Below are 23,409 nucleotides of genomic sequence, written 5' to 3'. Positions count from 1 at the left end.
AGTTCGGCTAGATTTTATCCTAGTTTCTGGTTTTTGTTTAACATTTGAAAATTATTTGAGTTTTAAAAGTTGGTAGTATGTGAAAGGTTGTTTTTGGGAGGAGACTATAATGAGCTTTGTTGAGGCAATAGAGAAAAGAGATTCACCGGGAAGGTCATCTCAAAACATTCGGTATCGGTATGATGGCCGTGAAAATCTTATGATTCCATCACACACTTAGGCTGGATTTTGTTTACAAAGAGACGATTACATGAACTATGGAGAAAATTTTAGTCATGAACTATATGTATAATATACCTTATTAAAACAGATATTTTGTTAGGTTTTTGAAACATATTGTGTAGAGCTAATTTTAATGATGCATTTTTTCTGAAGATTAACCCGCTTTTTTAATCTACAAGATGTGATTTGTTTGCTCCATGTTAACTATAATTTCTACCAATATTTCACGTTTTTGTAATCTTCAGACTATCTAATTTGTATTTCTAAAGTTTAATTTTTGAGATTACTTTTGTAAACTCTTATCCTCCAACTTATAACAACAAAATAATGATTTTTTTTATTAATTTATGATTGGTAAAAGAAATTTAGTCGTTTGGATTTATTAGTCCATCAGTATATTGTTCATCCTCAATTTAAATTCAAAAGAAAATGCACCAACCAGAAGGGCGTAAATTAGTATTTCGTAGTCATAACTCTTGATTATCCTCTCCTCTGTCCTTTGCAAATCAAGAGTTAAATGGACAGAGGAGAGGATAATCAAGAGGTATGACTACGACCTTTGAAAAGGAACAATGAGAGCACCCAAGTTCTTGTCATTCTTTTTTGTTTACATTATAATTCTGATTCTTTTCTTCTTACGATAACATTTGCTGACTAGATTAATCATTCTTATTTACTAACTAAGAGCTTGTATAACTATTTTTGTAATTTAAGATGGAAAAGTATATCAATTGCACGGAATTGTCTTTTAGGTAGTGGTTAGATTATAATTATGATTATAAAAAAGAACACAACTCTGAAAATGTAAAAAGATCTTTGTCTTGTCACTAGTCTATACAAAAAAAAAGTGGTGGAGCCAAGGAGAGCTAGAGTGAGTGCATATATAAATAATGAAAGGGGAAGAGGAAAAACAGAACACAACACAACACAAAGACAAAACAGAGGAACACTTAGGCTTCACAAGACAGAGAGAAAAAAAGAGATTGGTGGGTCTGTAAGAGAAGGAGAAGACACTACTTCTTTAGTTCTTTAGTTTAGCTTTCACTGAAAGAAAAAGAAAGAATGAGTTTGTGGGGAGCTATGGGAGGAGGATGGGGAGTGGTAGAAGAAGGTTGGAGAAAAGGGCCTTGGACTGCTGAAGAAGACCGCCTTTTGATCGATTATGTGAGGCTTCACGGTGAAGGCCGATGGAACTCTGTGGCTAGGCTCGCCGGGTTGAAGAGAAATGGCAAAAGCTGCAGATTAAGATGGGTTAATTACCTAAGACCAGACCTTAAGAGAGGACAAATTACTCCTCATGAAGAAACCATCATCCTTGAGTTACATGCTAAGTGGGGCAATAGGTAACTAATTTAAGCTTTTGATTGTTTATCTTACCATTAGAAGTTGATATATTTTTGACTAATGATTTGTATTTGTAGGTGGTCGACGATTGCACGTAGTTTACCGGGAAGAACAGACAACGAAATCAAGAACTATTGGAGAACCCATTTCAAGAAGAAGACAAAGTCTCCAACTAACAATGCGGAGAAGACAAAGAACCGTCTCTTCAAGAGGCAACAATTTCAGCAGCAAAGACAAATGGAGTTACAGCAAGAACAACAATTGCTTCAGTTCAATCAGATTGACATGAAAAAGATCATGTCTTTACTAGATGACGACAACAATAATGGTGATAATACCTTCAGCAGCAGTAGTAGCGGCAGCAGCGGCAAAGGTGGTGCTTTCTATGTGCCTCAACAGATCATACATTCAACAACAAGCTCTGGCTGTGACCCAAATACTAACGGGTATTACCCGGTGGTTCCTGTGGCAATACCCGAGCCTAATGTGAATGAAGATAGCGCTATTTGGAACGGTTTATGGAATCTAGATTTTGAAGGACAAGGAAGTTTTGGTGGTGCTGCTTGTGCCCCAAGGGAGCACTGTTTCGGGAACATGGCTATTCCCTTCTGCTAACTTGACCTTTTAAATATCTTATCTTCCGGAGAATGAAAGATAATAACTTGACCGACAAGTTAGGTCGAGTTTGAGTTTAGTTTGGTTTCATCTATTTTAGATTTTTGGTTTATCATAAGTAATTCTGCTATGAATTGTGTGTGATGTAAGAAGCTCGTTTTAGTTGTGCCAAGCTAAAAGGGTGATGTAGTAGAGACAGAGACTAGAGAGTCTATCCAAGAATGGCTATGTCAATCGTTATACAGCAGTACAACACAACTCATTCCAATATATCAAATAAAAAAATTGTTATTTGGATATTTTAGTGAGAAAATATCTTGATGAGATTAACAGATTTTTTAGTATATTATTCCAACTTGGAGTATTCTAATGAGTTTCTTAGATTAATAGAAAGGTTTCTGAATGTGGTTGCTTTTCATAGTTTAGGACTTACATGTTGCGAGATATTAGTGACTAGGAATTCAGTATATATGTACTTAGCTCTCGTTAAACATTGAACTGCATTGTCAGTTGAATAGCCTGGATCATCATCAGACACCTGTCTATTATAAAGATCGACTTTAAAATGTGAAAAGAGAAAGTTGTCTATGAGAAAGTAAAACTAAATATAAAAATGATTCTAATTTTTCAAACAATAATATACTTCTCAAAAATCTCTTTAGTTAATTTCCCTTCTTTGTTTATATTTATTTAGCTTTCTTTACAATTTTATATGGATCTTAAAAGTATATTGATTTTTTTCGGAAGCTCATTTTATTCAGTTATTGATCAAAATTTATTTTGATATTTGGAGTTTAATTATTCAAAAGTGCTATTTTTTTGCATATTAATAGAACTATAGAAGTTAGTTTTACCGGATAGCAAAATAAAATATCTTCTAATGGTGATGCAATAGAAGACAGAACAAATTTTATAAAGAAAGTGCAGTTTGGCCAAAAAAAAAAAAAATAGTGCAGCTGAAAAGAAAAACAAGAACACGGTTTGAGCCATATAATTATTACTAGATAATATACCAGCGCGGAGAATTTTTTTTTATTTTATTATTTATTAATATAATGTTTATGTTGTATCATTCATTTACATGTTATATAATATAGTACTATATGGTGAATTTTGATTCATATTAAACTACTAATAGGTAGGCCTGGAAACTATTACCGATATCTGTATTAGACCCGTTTTCTGATTTGTATCCGTCCCGAAAAAAGGTACCCGCAGCTTTAGGGTCGAGTGAAGGGTATACTAATTATATTACCCATGAATAATGATCGAGTATCGGATATTAATTTAATTTTTGAGCGTCTCGTTACCCGTCTCATTACCCGTTTTATTACCCAACTCATAAATACATGTTAATATTTTGTAGAATAATGTTACCAGCGTGAGGAAATATTTATGTAAATTTGGATTTGTTTGTTACAAAATAATAGTAGAAAATTTATTAATTCTATATATTTTATAAAATCATAAATTTAATTTACTTAAGGTCATACTCTGATTTCGACCCGTAGTTGGTATTACTATTTTGGTTTGGTGCAATATCAAATTTGTTAATTATACATTCGGTAAAGCCAAAAAAATCCAACAAAACATGTATTGACCCGGGATTTGGTATTACAAATTGATGTGATCGTGTTTAGAGATCTTAATATACCAAATTTACAAATTGAAGTTATTGGTACAACATGTTGTATATTAATTTTATAGGTGAAAATTACAATTAGGTTATGTATATTATCAATATTATACACTTAGTATTATTTATATAGTGAATATTGTTATAAACAATTAAGTTTTAGCCAATTAAATAGTTTGTTATTATTTCCTAAGATGTATGAAACAATAAATAGAGTTTTATTATTTTGTAAACAAATCTAAACTTTTCTTTTGTTAGTTATTAGAATAATTAAAATATAATAGCATTTTCGTAATATGTCACATCAGAACTGGTTAAATTTTTAACAATATAGCTTAAATAAGTATATAGATATATTTTAGAAATATAAACAATGTTGTATCCTAATTTTAATATATATTTGTTATTATTAAATGATTTAGATATGTAAATATTTAATCTTAGTTTTATAAATAAATTTAAGTTTTATAATTTTCTAAATAGTTTGTTATTGTTTCCTAAGATTTCTGAAACAATAAATAGAATCTGTTTAATTATTTTATTACATAATTTTGAAATAATTTTATTATTATTTTATTAAATAATTTCGAAATTATTTTATTAATAATTTTTTGTATTCTAATAAATTAATAGTTACTATTTTTTGGATAATCATTTTCAGGTTACAACAAATTAATATTAAGATTTTGTTATTATATTTTGTATTAAAATACAGTGGCATTTTGTGTAATATTTTACATGGAGTAGGATTATTTGTTTAAAGGGTTACTTAAATAAGTATATAGATTACTTTTAACAAATAAAAATGTTAAACATGAATCCGATATTTTGGAATTAAAATGTTATCAATCCGATTTCCACTAAGTAAAGACGAAATTAAAAATTTTCTTTTGAACTCATTAGAGAAAATGAATGTCTTCCTTTTAATCAGACTAGGTGAAACTCCGCGCGTAACATGTTCTAAAATTATCTTTATTTGCAGTTTTATGTTAGTGCATCTATAAACATTACATATTATTCATATATTCATTCATATCTAAGTTTCTTCTTATCATTTTTTTTCTTATAACTATGTGTATATATGTTATGTTGTTTTACTTATTTGACAGACATATTTTACGTTAACCATCACCATATTGATCTGAAGATTTGACTTGAAGACTTCTTTCTCAACTCAACTTCAACATTCGTTCTACTAATGTTTCGGTGACCCGAACACATGTGGTTTTCTTCTACTATCATGCCGCTGCTTCACAAGCCGCTTCTACAAATACTGAACTTAGCTACTGAAAAATGTGGTTATTATTCAAAATGATGATATTCCAAGCAAATATACAAAATGATGAAGAGAAGATTCGTACTAAGAAAACAAATAGATGTCTTCAAGCCTCCGTTCCCAATATTCTTTTGCTCAAATTCACGACACTCTTCAAGCCTTTCCTTATAGTTAGTGCCACATTTTTTAATAAAAAAGTCAGCTCCACATTCATAGGCTAGAGACCAGCTACCTCTCGGTAGATTAAGGCTCTGATTGGGAGTGACTTTTAATTTAAAATTAATTTAAGGTCTTAAAAGCCAAAATTTTACCAATCATGCTTTTATTGCTTAATTATTTTTAAAAGTCTTAAAAGTCTAACTGCACACTTTTTTAGTTTGTACGTACAAATTTTAAAAGTCACAAATGTGAGACCTTTTTAGCTGTAAAAAAAATAAATAATAATAAAACTGTAGTTATTTTTCTCTTTCTTATTATTCATGATGATTAAAACATTCATTTTCAGTCTATGTATAATTTATCACAAATATATTATAATTCATTAAAAATAGATTTTTTATTTCTGTTATTTTGAGATCCATTTTTCAAAATTATTTTAGCATCAAAAACCATTATAACACATAATCAATTATGTCATATCTTTATATTTTTTAATTTGTTAAAAATATTTATCTATTCATTTTTTATGAGTTTTTGTATTTTAATTTTAAATTTTTTATTTTCTAAATAAAAATCATTATACTGCCCACATAAATTTATTCTTAGCATATTTTCGATTTATGAAAAACATACAATAAAAACAACAGCCATTAAAGTTTTAACAGTTAAAGTTTCTACAGCAAAAGTCTCTACAGCAAAGTTTTTACAGTCAAAACATCTACAACCACAAGTAACAGCCGTTACCAATTAGGGCCTAAATTTGCCAGCGTTGTTCAATGTTATCGTGCACTCCTTTTTTTTTTTTGTTGAAACTGCATGAATGGATCCTTACAAGCTTGGGACTAAGTTGTAAGTAGCATAGAAACGAAAGCCATAAGAGAAAGGAATTTATTTTCTTCTTTAAAACGACTAAACCACAATTCACTCTCGATATAAAGCATATTAATTTTACAATCAGTCCGGTTTTCCTTTATCCAATTTGTTTTACCTAAGTATTGGAGTATCAGTTCGACGTTACTAACTATCACTTGAGATGATCACATAGACAGAACATAAGAGAACATTTTATAAGTTGTCAACTAATTGCAGTCATAAATATTACATGTAGTGTACCTTTTAATCCTCTTGGTGTTTTTGGCCTTACTGTAGCCATGGATGGACCTCCAGCAAATGAGAGAAAATCATGAGTATTTTCAGTTTTACCAAAGAATAGAAAGTGAATATGATAGATACACTTTGGGAACTCAAAAGAAAGTGTATCTAATATCCATGTGATACGGAAATTCAATTCCATAAATATTGTGGACTATGATAATGATACGGGAAGCATGCGAAGTTATACATACAGTATTAAAAAAATTACCAACTATTACCAAAAATTACCAACTATTAAAAAATTACCATCAAATTGAAGTAAATAATGCAAGTTCCGAATATACACTAATTTATTGCCTGCAACAGTTCAACATCAAATTGACCTCTCTAATTTTCCCTAAAAGATGTCCTAAAAAACGAAGACCATATATGAACAAACATGAAGTGAAGGTAGTTTTGCTGACCAAGAAATAAAAACCCAAGTAGAGAGGATGGAAATACTCACTGAGTAGAGAGGCTCTCTAATTTTGATTTATACATGAAGTGAAGGTAGTTTCGCTGACCAAGAAATTCAGAGTTCTAGCGTCTGAATCCCACTTTTTTGGAAAACATGTTAATGCTAAATTCTTGAATATCTATAAATTTTCTTATGATGATGATTATTGGTTGTAGCATTCAGTTACTACTATAGGTAAAAAACTAATAAATGAAAAAATCGCAAATGAATTGTTAATTTTGATATACATAGATGAGAGCTATAGACGCCCTAACGTATCCTTGTATCGAGCCATGGACTAACCAGCTTACATAAGAGACCTGTCTTCTAAAGTCTAATTCCATAAACTAGTAAACCACTGACTATGGCTTTCAGTATTTAGTTAACATGCTTTTCTTTTTTTTAACATACTTTTTTTTTCGTACTACGCAATGCAAGTAATTGCTCAGTTACTACGGACTACTAAATAAATAATGTGTTATGTGGTAATCTATGATGTCACGATAGTTCATGTCTTCATGACATTATTTTGTACGATTCTAAAAGCCACCGTCTACTAAAATATAGTCGTTCGTTACTAAAATAAGTTTGTTTTTGTCTATTTTGCTGAGTGTCAACTCTCATTTTCAAGTCATCAGTATATATATAGATTACAAGTCGCAAGTGTCACCAATAATGATTAAGTTTGGTTGACCCCAAAGATGATCAAGTTACACACATAAATAGAAAGCTTTGATTGTTTTTAAACTAATTAGGATTCATACTCCCGCAATATCGCAGGAAAAATATTTCTATAAAATTATTTGAAAGTAACAATAGTTTAAAAATTATATGCTAAAACTAAAATGAAAAATTATCTCAAAAAAAGAAAAATAAGAAATAGGAGTAAAACTACATAAATATTAAATATGTATAACTGCGAGTTAAAAAACACAACCATCAAAATGAAAACTTATATTAAAAAAATATTATGGCAAAAAAAGACTCACTCTTAGTTAAAAATTATTATATGAAAAGTCATAATGAATGGAAACAACCTTGTAGATATTTTTTTATGTATTATAAATATAAGTATAAAATAGTTTATGAAAAATTATAGTAAAAAGTACCAAACATCATAACATTTACTAATATTTATATTATTAATAAATGAATATTATGACGAAGTGATCCTAAGTGAAAATATTAAACAAAAGATTAAAATAAGTAAATGCAAATTTCTGATAAAAAATCTTTTAAAAATAAAATAAATTTCATGAGTGAAATTTCATCAACCAATAATTATAAAAAAATACACAACTTCTAAAATAAAATATTAAATATTCAAATCTTTAAAAACATATATTTTACGAAAAGTTACGATAAATAAATGTAACTGTAAGTTACATAATTAAAGTTGATTAAATAGATATTTATATTCACAACAACAAATATGTACATTGTTATCATGAGAGAAACGCTATAATATGTAATTCATAGCTCTTTTACAAACACTATGTTAGGCCATTGTTATTGTAGGTACCTCACATATGATAGCGCATAATTTGTATGCTATGATATAGTATTATACGATAGCAGTACAGAAATGCTATGTTATCCCGCTTTTCAAATTTTTAAAGATAATGTTATAAGTCATTATACACGCTATGTTAGGTGATTCTACCATAATGGTATTTTTTTTTCAAAATTTATTAAATTAAATTTATATTTCATAAAAGAATCAACATACATAAACCTTAATATTACATTAACCAAAATAAGTCTTACATAAGTGCCACCAAGTCTTAAACAAAATAAAGCTAACATTACAAAGAACAACAGAGACAAACTTTACATGTACATAAAGCTAACATTACAAAGAACAACAAAGACAAACTTTACATGTACATGTAACCCATCCAAGCCTTTCTTAGCTGCTCACTTTTCCTTCAAACAATCTAATGAACAGCCACTAGTTCACTTTGAATGTATGAAAAAGACGTATTCTTTATGTTCTTCGTACTGCAAGACAGACCAAAATGCAACAATAAAGATATGCTCAGTTACATTTTCACTAACTGGCAATAAGCAAAAAGGTACAACAGATTGACATTGTTTCAAGTACCGTGACAACGATGGTCTTGTCTTTGTTATAGATCGGTTGGTCTCCAGAAGTTGGGTCAATGATGGCTAAACGCCCATGAGCAAGATAACAATATTCATAACAATGGAGTCCACTCCAATCAGGACCTCTATGCCTCAACCTAAACAAACGGAAGTAATCAATCCAAACAATCAATTCGGGTCTTCTCCACAAAGATCAAATCTTTTTTTTGGCAGCCAAATCAAACAGTGACTGATTAAGCAAACACATTCTATTCCCTCCTTAAAAAAAGTTGAAAAATTTATTCCAATTCATTCATAAACAATTCTTCAGTAAACAATGCGCAACCTTTATATATTACGAGAACAAGTTGATGGGTGATTGATTGAATGAAACAGGGGAAGATTGAGAGAGAGTACCCGCGAGAGAGTTCAATGATACGAGAACGTTTAGCTTAAGTGTTGTCGATGCAACCAAGAACAGCGAGAATCCCACACATTGTGTTAGAGTCAAAAGAGTCAAAACTTGACGAGAAGCTTGGCATGAACAGTTTACTGCCTAACCTGTTACATTTACACATATTTTGATCAGAATTGATTTAAGAGACATAATTAAAAAGAGGTTTCATACTTTATTAAACCTTTCAAACTTAAAGTCACTTCAAAATCTTCCCACAATGCTTGGATGTTGGAGATCACTTCCTGAGTAACATAAGGAAGTTTAGGAGCTGCAAGAAAAGAAAACACAGCTTCAGTATTGTTTTTTCTTCCACACCACGAACAAGACAAGGGTAATAAACATATATATCAATAACGCTGCTACCTTAATGAGTCTGACTCCAAATTCTCTCCACTTGTTCCTCTAACTCAGTTACTCTCTTCTAAACTATCACCAAAAGTGAACTCTCGCTTTGCTTGTGAGAACGCATAGTAACATTCAGTAGCTAGCTAGGAGCTATAATCCATCTACAACAGGAATAAGAGCAATCAGATTGAGATGGGATTTGTTAAAAATCCAGAAACCCCAAAACCCAGAAATGAATCGAGTGATAAAAAAGGGTTTACTACCAGAGACGAAGAGATTGGTGTCACAATTCGTCACCGCTCCTTATTGTTCTCAAAGAGATAGAAACGAAGCTTAAAGCTTTCACCTTTCACACACCATTAAAGCGACCTAGAAGGCAACAATCTAAGACAAAGACTTAACCAGAACGAAAAACATCAACACGTTAAGAGACCCACGAATCTGAATCCACCAAAAATTAAAAAAGAAAAAGCCAAGAGCCATGAGCCTTGTTCTTATCAGGATGAACTTTTAACGACGGCAAAGAGAAGGTCGATCCGACGGCGGTTTTGATGACTCGTTGGCGGCAGATCCAGGCGAATCCTCCTCCTCCGCCACCGCCGCTGGTTCATCTGATTGCTTATTCAGATCCAAAAGCTACGATATTCTAAATCAAATCTAGGGCGTGTAATGATCTTGGACCGCTGGTGTTGGTTTTCTGAACTGGAAAATTTATAAAGAGGAAGAAGAACCTGAAGATGAAGATAGCGAAGAGGTAATGGATGAGGAGAAGAACGATAAAAAACAAATGAGAGAAATTAGGTTTTAATCGATAATAAGTGAACCTTTTTTTTTCTAAGTGTTTTAGCGGTATAAAGTGAATTATTTTGGCCAAGTATTGGCGGACAAAGCGATTTTAGATTCCACCTACAGATTATTTTATCTTTGCATTTAATATGTGCTATAGAATAATAACCAAATTTACAAACCATTTTTAATAGCAGTTGAGAAAAATGAGCTATTATCTAGTGCTATGAATGTAGACTTTTGTTGTAGTGATTATGATAATCATTTCTAAAATCTTTAGTTGTATTATAGAATGATGTTGGATATTGAATATTAAAGTCCATATTATTTAGATTCAACATGAAACAAAAAAAATTGTGCCACCGAACAATAAGTTTTTAGTTATTTAAGAAAAGGCAAATATACATATAGAGTTCAAAAGACATAAATATTTAGATAAACTTAACTATTGTAATGAAAAGTTATGAATAAAATATTTTGAAAAGTATGACACAACTCTACAATGAATAGAAGCAACCATATGATGTTTTATACAATGAACAAATGTAATAATATAATTTTTATGGTAAAATACACAATTCTACAATAAATAGACACAACCATATAACTTTTTTTTCCAAAATAAATATTAAAAATTATTTCACGAAAAGGTAGGACGAAAAAGTATAACTGTTGTTAGCATTTATTCACATTGTTATTATTATATAGATTATTGAACAATAAAAAGCCTATATATCATGTTGGTGAAACAGCAGCGTTTATAACAATTTTTAAGTACATTTATTTATTCTAAAAATTCATCATACTTACTAAACATAGATTTTTGATCAACAAAAAGGGTTAACCACCTGAAATAAACTGAGATAAATATTTTCTTTTCATTTATTAAAGAATTTCTATATATATATATATATATATATTGGTTTTAACATGAAGAATTTATAAAATAGTTGATACGGCTCCAATGACAGTTAGATAGAACTGTATCTTGCTTAAACTATATATGTCGTTTGTCCTTTTTCTCATTAATTGAATACTTTCAGAACAGGTCTCAGATATCCGATATATGGTCTTGGAAGACCATAGTATTATTATACACAGCCATGAGGAATCGTAAAGATACAAAAACAATACTAGTTCTAACTCCTTCTGAGTAATTTTGGACATATCTAGAAGTTAAGGCCTCAAGTGCAATTTTCAACAACTCAAACGTGGTTCCCGCTAACCCATGTTATCATTTGTGGTTTCAGCCCTCAACAAACTTAATTAGTTTTTGATTTTAAAATTTATTAATACTTTGCAAGATTATCATATATATAAAGAGTGCTGAAAGACAGCACGAATGAGTTTCTATTTCCATGTGAGTCAGTGTATGAGTCTAATAGCATCAAACTATATCTACCAACAGGTCCACTCGATGTGTACGGGAATCTACTTACCTCTTGCAAGATGGAGACTCCTTCTTTGGGTAGATATTTTACTAATGTCGTTAGGCAACATTTTAACGTCAGATAAATTTTTGGGTTAAAATTGATTCCATGTACCATATAATTTGGTTTGTAGATAAAGTATGGTAAGAGAAACATCTGATATATGGAACATACGGTTGATCTAAGAGAATCTTGTATGATTTCATCCTTTAGGATTTTTAATACCAGTTTATTGTTCTTATATTCATCCTATACTGTACTTTTAAAATTATATATTCCTTTGCCTTTTTATATTAACAGATTACATGCCTATCACTTAATCACCAAAACCGTATAATATAGAATCATACGACATTAAGAAAACTTGGTAGACTACATCTCTGATTCAATAATAATTGTTGTTGGTTACCTCACATAACTTTTAAAATAATTAATATACACTTAAATACAACAAATTTAAATGGTCCAGACGGAATCAAAAGTCAACCCTAAACTCCCTCTTCCTCCTTTAAGAGACACACAAGGAGACGGCCTTTCTTCTCCATGTCTCTCTTTCTCTCTTAACTCTCAAGTCTCTCAACATGTCGGGAGCTATAACCTGCTCTGTGGCGGATCTCTCCGTCCTACTTGGTCCCAACGCCACGGCGGCAGCAGACTATATCTGCGGCCAGTTGGGTACCGTTAACAACAAGTTTACCGATGCAGCCTACGCCGTAGACAACACCTACCTCCTCTTCTCGGCTTATCTTGTCTTCTCGATGCAGCTCGGCTTCGCTATGCTTTGTGCTGGCTCTGTTAGAGCCAAGAATACAATGAACATCATGCTTACTAATGTCCTTGACGCTGCAGCCGGAGGACTCTTTTACTATCTCTTTGGTTATGCCTTTGCCTTTGGTGGATCCTCGGAAGGATTCATTGGAAGACACAACTTCGCTCTTAGAGACTTCCCAACTCTCACAGCCGACTATTCTTTCTTTCTCTACCAATGGGCCTTCGCAATCGCCGCCGCTGGAATCACAAGTGGTTCGATCGCGGAGAGGACTCAGTTCGTGGCTTACTTGATATACTCTTCTTTCTTAACCGGATTTGTTTATCCAGTTGTCTCTCATTGGTTCTGGTCTCCGGATGGATGGGCCAGTCCCTTCCGTCCAGCAGATGATCGTTTGTTTAGTACCGGAGCCATCGATTTTGCTGGCTCTGGTGTTGTTCACATGGTTGGTGGCATAGCAGGTCTGTGGGGTGCTCTTATCGAAGGTCCTCGTCGTGGTAGGTTCGAGAAAGGTGGACGTGCCATTGCTCTGCGTGGCCACTCAGCCTCGCTCGTTGTCTTAGGAACCTTCCTCCTATGGTTCGGTTGGTATGGTTTTAACCCTGGTTCTTTCACCAAGATACTCATCCCATATGAATCCGGTTCCAACTACGGCCAATGGAGCGGCATCGGCCGCACAGCGGTTACAACCACACTCTCAGGATGCACAGCAGCTCTAACCACACTCTTTGGAAAACGTCTCCTATCCGGCCATTGGAACGTAACCGACGTTTGCAACGGTTTACTAGGTGGATTTGCGGCCATAACCGCAGGTTGCTCCGTGGTAGAACCATGGGCAGCGATCGTCTGCGGTTTCATGGCTTCACTTGTCCTTATAGGATGCAACAAGCTCGCCGAGCTCCTACGATATGACGATCCGCTCGAGGCAGCCCAACTACACGGAGGATGTGGCGCGTGGGGTTTGATATTCGTAGGATTGTTTGCCAAAGAGAAGTATCTAAACGAGGTTTATGGCGCGACCCCAGGAAGGCCATATGGACTATTTATGGGCGGAGGTGGGAAGCTTTTGGGAGCACAATTAGTTCAAATACTTGTGGTCATAGGATGGGTTAGTGCCACCATGGGAACACTCTTCTTTATCCTTAAAAAGCTCAATCTGCTTAGGATCTCGGAGAAGGATGAGATGCAAGGAATGGATATGACACGGCACGGTGGGTTTGCTTATATCTACCATGATAATGATGATGAGTCTCATAGAGTGGACCCAGGATCTCCTTTCCCTCGTTCGGCTACTCCTCCTCGCGTCTAATTTTCAAGCTTTTTAAATTGTAATTTATTACTATTATGTATTGTTGATTGTTGGAGCTTTGCTTTTTGAAATACAAATCTTGGATAATTTTTGTTTGTTTTGACTCAAAAATCAACAAACAAACAAACATATATCAACAAGCTTTCTAAATTAACTTTTGAGTGATCTATCATGTTTCTGTGTTTATTTGTCTTATTTCGACTCCATTTTTCCAATTATAATTTTGCATGCCTCGGCTAATACATATGCTATTTCGTAGAGACTAATACATACATGAGCAATGAGCTTTGGTGATCCTTTAAAATGAGAATGCATTATGTATATATACAACTTTGCTTAGGTTGCCTTTTTGCCGATGGCTTTTATCAGATTGGACTAAACAAAAGTTGTACTTTGGAGACCATTTTTCGTATATAAATTTTGAATAATCATATATCTTGTTGATCATTATATTGTACGTGTCTACCATTTTTCATACACAGTTTTATCATTTCGGCGATTGTGTACCACCATCTCGTACCAAAACAACAGAACTTATTCATTTCCTTGACCGACAAGATAGGTTGAGTTTGAATTTTGATGTTAATTTCTTCTTATTCAGATTTTTTTTTGTAGCTTCGGTATGACTTGCGTGTAGTATGATGTAGTAGAAAGTCTTTGGATGGATGGTGTATCAATTATTGTAGTCTGGAAATCCTAGCTATTCTTAGCTTGATATTGGGGAATCTCATTGCTATACAAGAAAACTCCTTCAAATAATAATCTTCTTTGTTAAGAAGCACATGTTTAAGTAGATTATTCCAACTTGGATTAGTCTAATGAGTTTTTTTTTTCTTATAAATTACAAAAACTTTTCATTTTTTGAGCAAATATAAAACTTTTCTAAATATAATTGGTTTAAATAGTAAGGACATATTATTCGTTTTGTTTGTGAGGATATTAGTGATTTATTTCAAATTTCCCTAAACGAATATGTAAAAGATGACAATCAATTATCTCCTGTATATATTCATTTTAGAGACCTGTATAGAATCATGAAATTACGGTGCGATTCCATTAGCTTTTTTTTTTAACGTTACACATCATGTTTTTGTGCATATTAGTCGTCAAACTGTATTTAAATATTACAGTTTCTTGTCAAAAGTATATTGCATATGTCAGCCAAACAAAGACAGAACATGCGAAACTTTCATTTACACTGTACAATAATTTTAATTACATTTAAGTGGGTCGTTGTTAAAAAAATATTAATACAAGTACGAACCCTTTAATTTATTTCCGTAAGTGTTTATACAGTATTATATATACACACAAACAAAAATGTATGTCTATACGTTGAACAATAGCGTTTTTAATAATTATCGAGAATCTCCATCAATAACAGTCTTAAGTTCGAAATCAGAAGCAAAACAATATTTTGATCTAATGCATAACAACAGACAGCCTCGGCGGAATGAAGATGTTACTCATATGTCACACTGGAAGCGCCACCGCTTGGTCACGTGAAATGCAACTTCGACGCTGGATTTAATAATCTTAATCACCAAGCTATTGGTGGCTGGATAATTCGCAATAACTTAGGATCGCCGTTGGCTTGGGGAGCAGCTGATCTTTCTTACGCATCTACACCTTTGGAGGCAGAAGCAAAAACAATGTTGGTTGCATTACAACAATCTTGGATAAGAGGATATACTTCATTAATTTTTGAGGGAGATTGTGAAATACTAATAAACATTGTAAATGGCAGAAGTCGCATAAGCAGCTAATCAATATCGTTCAGGATTTACAGTTTTGGTTATCAAAATTTCACACAGCTAGATCAGTTTTCACAAAGCGTAAATGTAACAATGCAGCTCACTTATTAGCCAAGTTGGGATGTAATTCATCTTTATTTTACGCTAATTCTGTAACCAAGCCACTGTGGCTTCATGAACAATTATGTATTGATCAACCTTAATTCAATACAAAAAAAAAAAAATACGTTGAACATCGAAACCGTGATAACAAATTTTGAAGAAGTATTTTAAATAGAGACTTTCCATTAAAGTTGTAAAACTATCTGGAAGCTGCAGTATATTCAATGGTACTACTTAGAATCCTGCAGGGTGGTTCTTCAGCAAGATCCCCTATCAATGCAAGTCAACAACGTAACTATTGAGTTAAATTGTTTTGGCAAACATGTTAATGCGAAAATCATGATTATCTATAGGTTTTCTTATGATGTTTTTGGTTGTTAAATACACCAATCACTGCTACATAATATAGAAAATAGGAAAAAAGAATTTTACTAACAAATTTTTTAAAGTTTGATATGCATAGAGGATAGGTAGACTCGCCGCAATGTGCCGTTGCGTAATTTCGTAAAACAGTAAACGTCCCAACATGGCTTTTCGTATTTAGTAAACAGTTTTAGTTTTTAATAGTTAAATTGTCAGTTGACTTAAATTAATATATAGTAGTACGCACTATGTATAATTAGTCAGTAATTACTACAGTACTAAATAATTAATTTGTGTTATGTGGTAATCCATGATGTCATGTTATTTTGTACGATTTTAAAAGCTACCGTTGCTATATCTAATATATTAAAGGAGAAGTTGAGAGGGCTCACAGCCAAGCTCACAAAATTTGACTTCCTTTGCCCTTAATAAAAAATACCCTTAAAAATATTTCGGAGTAGCTTTTTCTCTCTATTTAGGTTGCTGAAATGCACCACATTCATCCTCAGACTTAAGATTACTAATTTGCCATTAATGAGATTTCAAACTGGACCTTTTTACCCTTTTCTAAATCTAATTTTTTTTTAAAAAATTAAAAAACGAAATTTGTTTTACTAAATCGGAAATCTAATATTTTTATGCAATATCTATCTTTAAAAAAATGGAAGATAAATATTAGAATATATTACGAATATTTCGTTTAAAGAAAATTACTATTTTAAAAAATATTAAAATTGTAAAGATAATTATGACAATTTTCCTTCTAAGCTATATATATAGAGGCTCAGCCAAAACAGTAAAAGCCGGATTCATTTAGCTAAACATATAGTTTTGAGAGTATAATTTTTCTTCTGTATTATTTTGGTTCTAATGAATCAACTTTACTATTGTATGATTTTGATTTTTTTCATATTGATGTACTATCCATATGCTTTGGTTCTTTGCATGATTAATTTTTATGCTGCCATAATTTTAAATATTTTTTTTGTTGAATCAAATCAAAAGTTTTACTCATTTTGTACTGTTTGATTGTGTTTTAGGTGTACCTGCCATGGACCATGGATGTTTTTTTGTATATCAAAAACACGATTGGACGAACAAGTTGATGAAGCAAGCAAAAAAAATCAAATTGGTAAAGCATTATTAATAATTGTGTTTATTTGTTTTTTTTAGTGGTGATTGTTATTCAATTTTATTCTCTTGGTTAAACATGATCATATTTTTATTTGATGATTTTTTATTTTACAAGCAAATGAGCAAAGACAACTTTTGACAATTTTATATGTTTCATCGGATTCTGATTTTTATGCTTTTTTTTTGTAGTGGTTGTTTGGCATCTTTTAAAACATATATTTTGTATTATTTTATATATTTTGTTTTGTAGTTTAGTATTTTGAAATAAACTTTTATATGTAACCTAATACATATTTTTTTTTCAGTTGAATTCATGGATGATCATTGATCATAATTGTAGATCTACAAAACTAAATATAATGAAATTCAGGTATTAATTTTTGCTAATCTGAATCTTTAATTTTTTCAAATAATCGGTATTTGGGTTTTTCTTTCTTTATTTATTTTTGATTTTATTGTTAGATATTTTTTTTCAAAGATATTGGTATATTCGTTTTTGTGTTTATTTTTGACATCATATTCGTTTAAAAAAAATACCACAAATCTATAGACTATTAATTTATACTTACGTCCCTCAGTAGCTAATTAAAATAATATATTGATACAGAGAATTTGATGCAGTCTTACATTGTCAGAACACTGTAAATAGTGTTAAAAGTATATATATATAGTGTTAAATGTGTATGCATATTATATTTTTGTCGACATGTGTAATATATTAATAAATATATGTATATACGTACACACGTGACATATATGTAATAGTGTTATTATGGTGACCTCATGATAAGAGAGATCACTTACCATTTATAGTTGCAGAAAAATATGATGGTGGATTCTGTTCATAACAAATTTATGGTAATTTTCTAAAATTTTGGATTTTTTCTGTTTATAATATTTAAATTATAATTCTAATTATATGTAACATATAACGTAATTTTTTTGTTTCAGTTGAATTCATGAATGTTTATTGATCATAATTGTGGATCTACAAAATTGAATATAATGAAATTCAGGTATTAATTTTAGGTAACCTGAATCCTTAATTTTTTAAAATAATATTGTTACTAATATTTTTTGTAATGATTATAGTTGCATAAAAACTATGGTGGATTCTATTCATAAAAAAATATGGTAATTTTCTAAAAACTTTGATTTCTTTCTATTTACAAATAGATTAAATATTTGTATGACTATTATTTCTTCATAAATATTTTTGACTAATATTTGTTTTCCTCTTAAATTGATAGAAAGATTAGGGAGAGTTGATCTTTAAATGCTAATCAATAAAATATAAAATATATTATCTCGATGAAGACGTTATTAGAAATCCAAGACAGAGTCTGGAGACATTATTGGCAATGAATATTGCTTTGTCCTTCTACTCTGTTGCAACAGCAAAATTTTAGTTCGACTCATCAACTGAGAGGTCGGCTACGACATTCAAAGAGATTCACCGACTAAAACCAGCCTCAACTGCATATATATATACAAATAATTAGTCAAATAAACGAGTATAAGTTATCTCGGTAAATAACAAAGCAATAATAAAATATATAAGCAATAAGTGGTACAGCTTGAATCACCGTTTATGTATTCTTATAATTCATACTCATATATAATATAGCTGTATACATACGTAAACCAACGAGATATTAGACCAGCTATAAGCATGAGTCTTACCTCGGCAAACTAATAAATCAGTATATAAACATGTCTCGATCAGAAATCAAACATTATGTAATGAAATACACGTTCGTGTACTTATGAAAAATTAAAATATTATAATGAAATCAGATCAGCATATATTTAAGCAATAGTGACCAAAGAAATTGAATTAAATCAACCGAAGCATGGATATGTTGGCTTAGTTGCTTCAGTAATTGTGAAACAATAATCAATAAAGCATTATAATGAAGAGTTATCCATACGAGGATAAATTAATCATTAATTGATGTATATATTATGTCTTATTCACAAGTGCAGTAGCATATTATCTAATGTTATAACTGATTCACAAAATAAACATGAACAGAAAATTATTACAAATTAGACGCAATACTAATCAGAGCCCTAAGTCGATTATAAAGGAAAGCAACAGAAAGAATAAGAAGAAATATTATAAGGAAAGAATATTAATTGGATTCGGGACTTTATCTCAGAGGTTTTTCAAGAAAGAAAGAGATAGAAGAAGATTAGGAAGAGTTTTTTTTAACAATTTACAATTATTGTTTATTTGAAATTGCTTTAGATCGATAAATAATATATAATAAATTATAAATTTCTCATTTTGTTTAATAAAAAAATCATAAATCTAATTTTTATATCTCATTTAAAATTTAAAAGTAATAGAAAATAAATACTAGAATATATTGCAAATATTTCTTTGAGAATATCTCTATTTCTAAAATTATTAAATTTCTACAGACCGTTTGTTTCACTTTTAAAATTATTTTTCTTTAAAAAACGAAAATTAGAAAGAAAAAAAAGGAAATCAAATATTCATATCCCATTTATTTTTATTTTTAAATGGAAAATAAATACTAAAATCTTTTGTAAATTTCTATAGATAATTATGACGGTTTGATTTGGATAGAAGGAACTGAAAATCTCGAGAGGATATACTACAAATATCCATTTAATTTGAAGATATGACACAATCTTTTGTAGTCTCGACAAAATCTCATAAGGTTGTTGTAAATCTCCGGAAACACCATGTTATTCCGGCTGGGTACTCTATCACCAAAAAGAGGAACAAATATTCTAAATAAGACAAAAGGTCCTGACAATTAAAATATATATATATATTGAAAATATAAACGAGTAATGTTAACAAATTATTTTTCTTTCACTTTAAAAAATAAAATGTTTAAAAAATGAATTATTATTTTTAAACAAAAATTAGAAAATCTTAGAAATAAAATAATCATATTCCATTTTAAATTATTAAAAAATAGAAAATAAATATAATTGATGAAGATTAAATTATAGCTTCTCTTTTGGTTAATATTTTTGTTGATATCCTTTTGAGCTTTATAATTAATTTATTTTTTGGTTTGTTAAATTAGTTGAACTATTATTTAAAAATATATTTGCCCACACAAATTTATAAAAGAATTGAATTAGTGATATATTTGACCACAAAAAAGTTTAGACAATAATTGTTTTTAAAAAATTTTGCCCGCACAAGTCAAATTGTTATTTTGTTAATTGAATATAATTTATTTTTTCGTAAAACAAAATTATAAATAAGTGTTTAACTTTACAGTTGTAGATCTAATGTTGACACAGGCTCAGATAGAAAATATATGTTTAACTGAAATAGAACTGATGTTGCAACCGAATGGGACGTCTCTTACGGCCTTTGAGAAAATGTCTCAACCAGATAATAGTATGGTGAATACAGGTGTAAATAGGCTTATCGCATATGAGAGAATATATAAGCCTCATAAACAACAGGAATTGTACAATGAGTTTTTACCTGTTCTAACTGAGGAGCAAAGACGTGTTGATGAAGAAATCATTCTCTGTGAATCACGACAAATATGGTATGTTTTTTGTTCATGGATTTGGTGGTACTGGGAAAACTTTCTTGTGGATTATTCTTGGTGCTGATTTAAGGTCTAAAGGTAATATTATTATGAATGTTGCTTCAAGTGGTATAGCTGCTTTGCTTTTGGAAGGTAGTAGAATGGCTCATTCAAGAATTGATATTCCAATCAATCTTAATGAATATTCTGTGTGTACGATTGATGCCGAATCTGATCTTGCTGACTTAATTAGATAAGCAAAGCTCAAAATATGGGACGAGGCTCCAGTGATGAACAAGCTTTGTTACGAAACTCTGGATAGGAGTTTGCGAGATATCATGAGGTGACCAGATTTTTGGAGTTAAAGTTGTTGGGTTAGGAGGTGATTTTAGAGAGATTCTACCTGTTATTACAGAAGGAGGAAGAGTAGCGACAGTTTTAGCATCTATCAACTCATCTGTTCTTTGGAATAGTTGTAATGTTCTTAAACTTACCAAAAATTTGAGACTTTGCAAGGCACGTAAAAATATGGATGTGGGTGCTCTCTCCACTTTTTCAAAGTGACTTCTTGATATCGGGGATGGAAAAATCAACGAAACAAATAGTGGAGATGTGGAGATAGAAATTCTGGATGATTTATTAATTAATATAAATGAAAATTTTATTCAAGCAATAGTTAAAGAAATCTACGGTGAAAATTTTGCAAGCAGAACTGATCCAACGTTCTTTAGGGAAAGAGCTATTCTAAGTCCAAGAAATGGTGATGTTGATAAGATAAATCAATTTATGCTTAGCAAGCTACCAGGTATGCAAATTAAATAGGATATGGAATATGGATAATGAAGTAATAATTTTTAAAAAAATACTAATATTTAATACATATTGATGTAGTATTTTTCTATCAATTAAATTATCTATCTACAATTTGCATTAATCAACTCACTAAGAATACACAAATATGCTTAATCTATTCTTAAACAGGAAAAGGTTCTTTGGTAACAATCTTAACTAACAAACTGATTCAAAGAAAGAAAACAAGACAATTCAAACAGTGCAAACTCAAAGTAACAGAACACAACTAGCAACAAACTTTAAATCAAGATTAAACAAGTGAACCTTAGGCAAGGTAATTGACTTAGGAGATAGCTAACCAATCCTAGATGTCTAAGCAACAATCAAGAACAATCCTATGGCTAAGAACACTTATGCAAATCAATTCATTTCCATGATAGAGATTCCTATGCTAATCAAGTGATAATCAACAATTTCCAAAGGCAATCACAAGGCAAGCATGCATTAAGAACAAGTCTAAATACCATTAAGCACCTAATCATCAATTTCCATTGGCTAGGAATACAAAGCTCTTCATTAATTTGGTTTGAGAATTTCATCAAACATCTTATGGGCATGGAAATCCTAATGTCTAGATTCAAGCATGATCAAGGCTATCTAGCATTATTAACACTAATCAAGATAGGAAACACATAAATAAAGCCTTAGACATCAAAGATCAATCATCTATCTCCTTAATCTACCTAGCCCAAAGTTCTAAGGATCTACTCACTCATCATCATGATCACACAAAGGAAAGAGTTTGATATTTGTGAAATCATAATAAGAGATTATAGATTAAGAGATTCAAAGGAGAAATTGCTATTAATAACTTAGAAGTACTCAATCATTCAACAAACCAAGAGTAGATAAGCTTAAGAACCCTAAGTGGCTGCTAAACAAAATATAAGATAAAGGATAAAAGAGAGTCGGGTCAATCCAGTTCAAACCGGTTTAAACCTGGATCAAAACTAAAACAAGTGAGGAGCCTGGCGGCTCCATGCGGGCAGGGTTTGGCCGATGGAAGGTGGGGGATGGCTTCACGCGGGCAAGGTTTTGCCGATGGGAGGTGGCCGATGGCTTCCCGCGGGCATGGTTTGGCCGCGGGAGGTGGCCGCTGGCTTCACGCGGAAAAGGTTTGGTCGCGGGAGGTGGCCGCTGATGGTGGCAATCAAGTGTGTCTCCTGTTCCATCGGCTTGTGTTTGGCTGCTGGTCTTGACCGCTTGCTTCACGCGGGCAAGGTTTTGTCGATGGGGTTGGCCGATGGCTTCACTCAGGCATGGTTTGGCCGCAGGAGGTGGCCGCTGGCTTCACGCGGAAAATGTTTGGCCGCGGGAGGTGACCGCTGATGGTGGCGATCAAGTTCATCTCCTGTTCCATCGGCTTGTATTTGACTGCTGGTCTTGACCGCTTGCTTCACGCGGGCAAGGTTTGGCCGATGGGAGGTGGCCGATGGCTTCATGCAGGCATGTTTTGACCGCGGGAGGTGGCCGCTGGCTTCACGCGGAAAAGGTTTGGCCGTGGGAGGTGGCCGCTGATGGTGGCGATCAAGTTCGTCTCCTGTTCCATCGGCTTGTGTTTGGCTGCTGGTCTTGACCGCTTGCTTCACGCGGGCAAGGTTTGACCGATGGGAGGTGGCTGATGGCTTCACGCAGGCATGGTTTGGCCGC

At 31.8% G+C, this 23,409-nt stretch overlaps 2 protein-coding genes, 1 long non-coding RNA gene and 1 pseudogene across 4 annotated transcripts; 3 read left to right on the top strand and 1 right to left on the bottom strand.

The window, feature by feature from the left end:
• Positions 1-1,134: 1,134 nt before the first annotated feature.
• LOC104746969 (uncharacterized) lies at positions 1,135-2,480 on the top strand. The gene is made up of 2 exons (XM_010468529.2): positions 1,135-1,565; positions 1,644-2,480. Exons 1-2 carry the CDS (start codon positions 1,285-1,287, stop codon positions 2,179-2,181), a joined length of 819 nt encoding a protein of 272 aa, XP_010466831.2. The 5' UTR covers positions 1,135-1,284; the 3' UTR covers positions 2,182-2,480.
• A 6,089-nt stretch (positions 2,481-8,569) lies between these two features.
• LOC104746968 (uncharacterized) lies at positions 8,570-10,658 on the bottom strand. Of its 2 annotated transcripts, none has more exons than XR_761034.2 (6): positions 9,994-10,658; positions 9,749-9,891; positions 9,557-9,653; positions 9,346-9,489; positions 8,948-9,086; positions 8,570-8,844 (listed from the first exon to the last, which is right to left on the bottom strand). It is a non-coding gene; the product is annotated as an uncharacterized LOC104746968 (long non-coding RNA). The 2 variants fall into 2 exon arrangements; XR_761033.2 differs by having other exon boundaries at positions 9,567-9,653.
• A 1,765-nt stretch (positions 10,659-12,423) lies between these two features.
• LOC104746967 (ammonium transporter 1 member 3) lies at positions 12,424-14,119 on the top strand. Its single transcript, XM_010468528.2, has one exon. It carries the CDS (start codon positions 12,528-12,530, stop codon positions 14,022-14,024), a length of 1,497 nt encoding a protein of 498 aa, XP_010466830.1. The 5' UTR covers positions 12,424-12,527; the 3' UTR covers positions 14,025-14,119.
• Positions 14,120-15,477: 1,358 nt separating this feature from the next.
• LOC147926701 (uncharacterized) lies at positions 15,478-15,981 on the top strand (annotated as a pseudogene).
• Positions 15,982-23,409: the final 7,428 nt, after the last annotated feature.

The sequence above is a fragment of the Camelina sativa genome, chromosome 15, assembly GCF_030686135.1.
Source record: "Camelina sativa cultivar CO46 ecotype springtype chromosome 15, ASM3068613v1".
NCBI classification, from domain to species: Eukaryota; Viridiplantae; Streptophyta; class Magnoliopsida; order Brassicales; family Brassicaceae; genus Camelina; species Camelina sativa.
The sequence above is the reverse complement of the archived record's forward strand: the minus strand, read 5'-3'. Positions and strand labels throughout refer to the sequence as shown.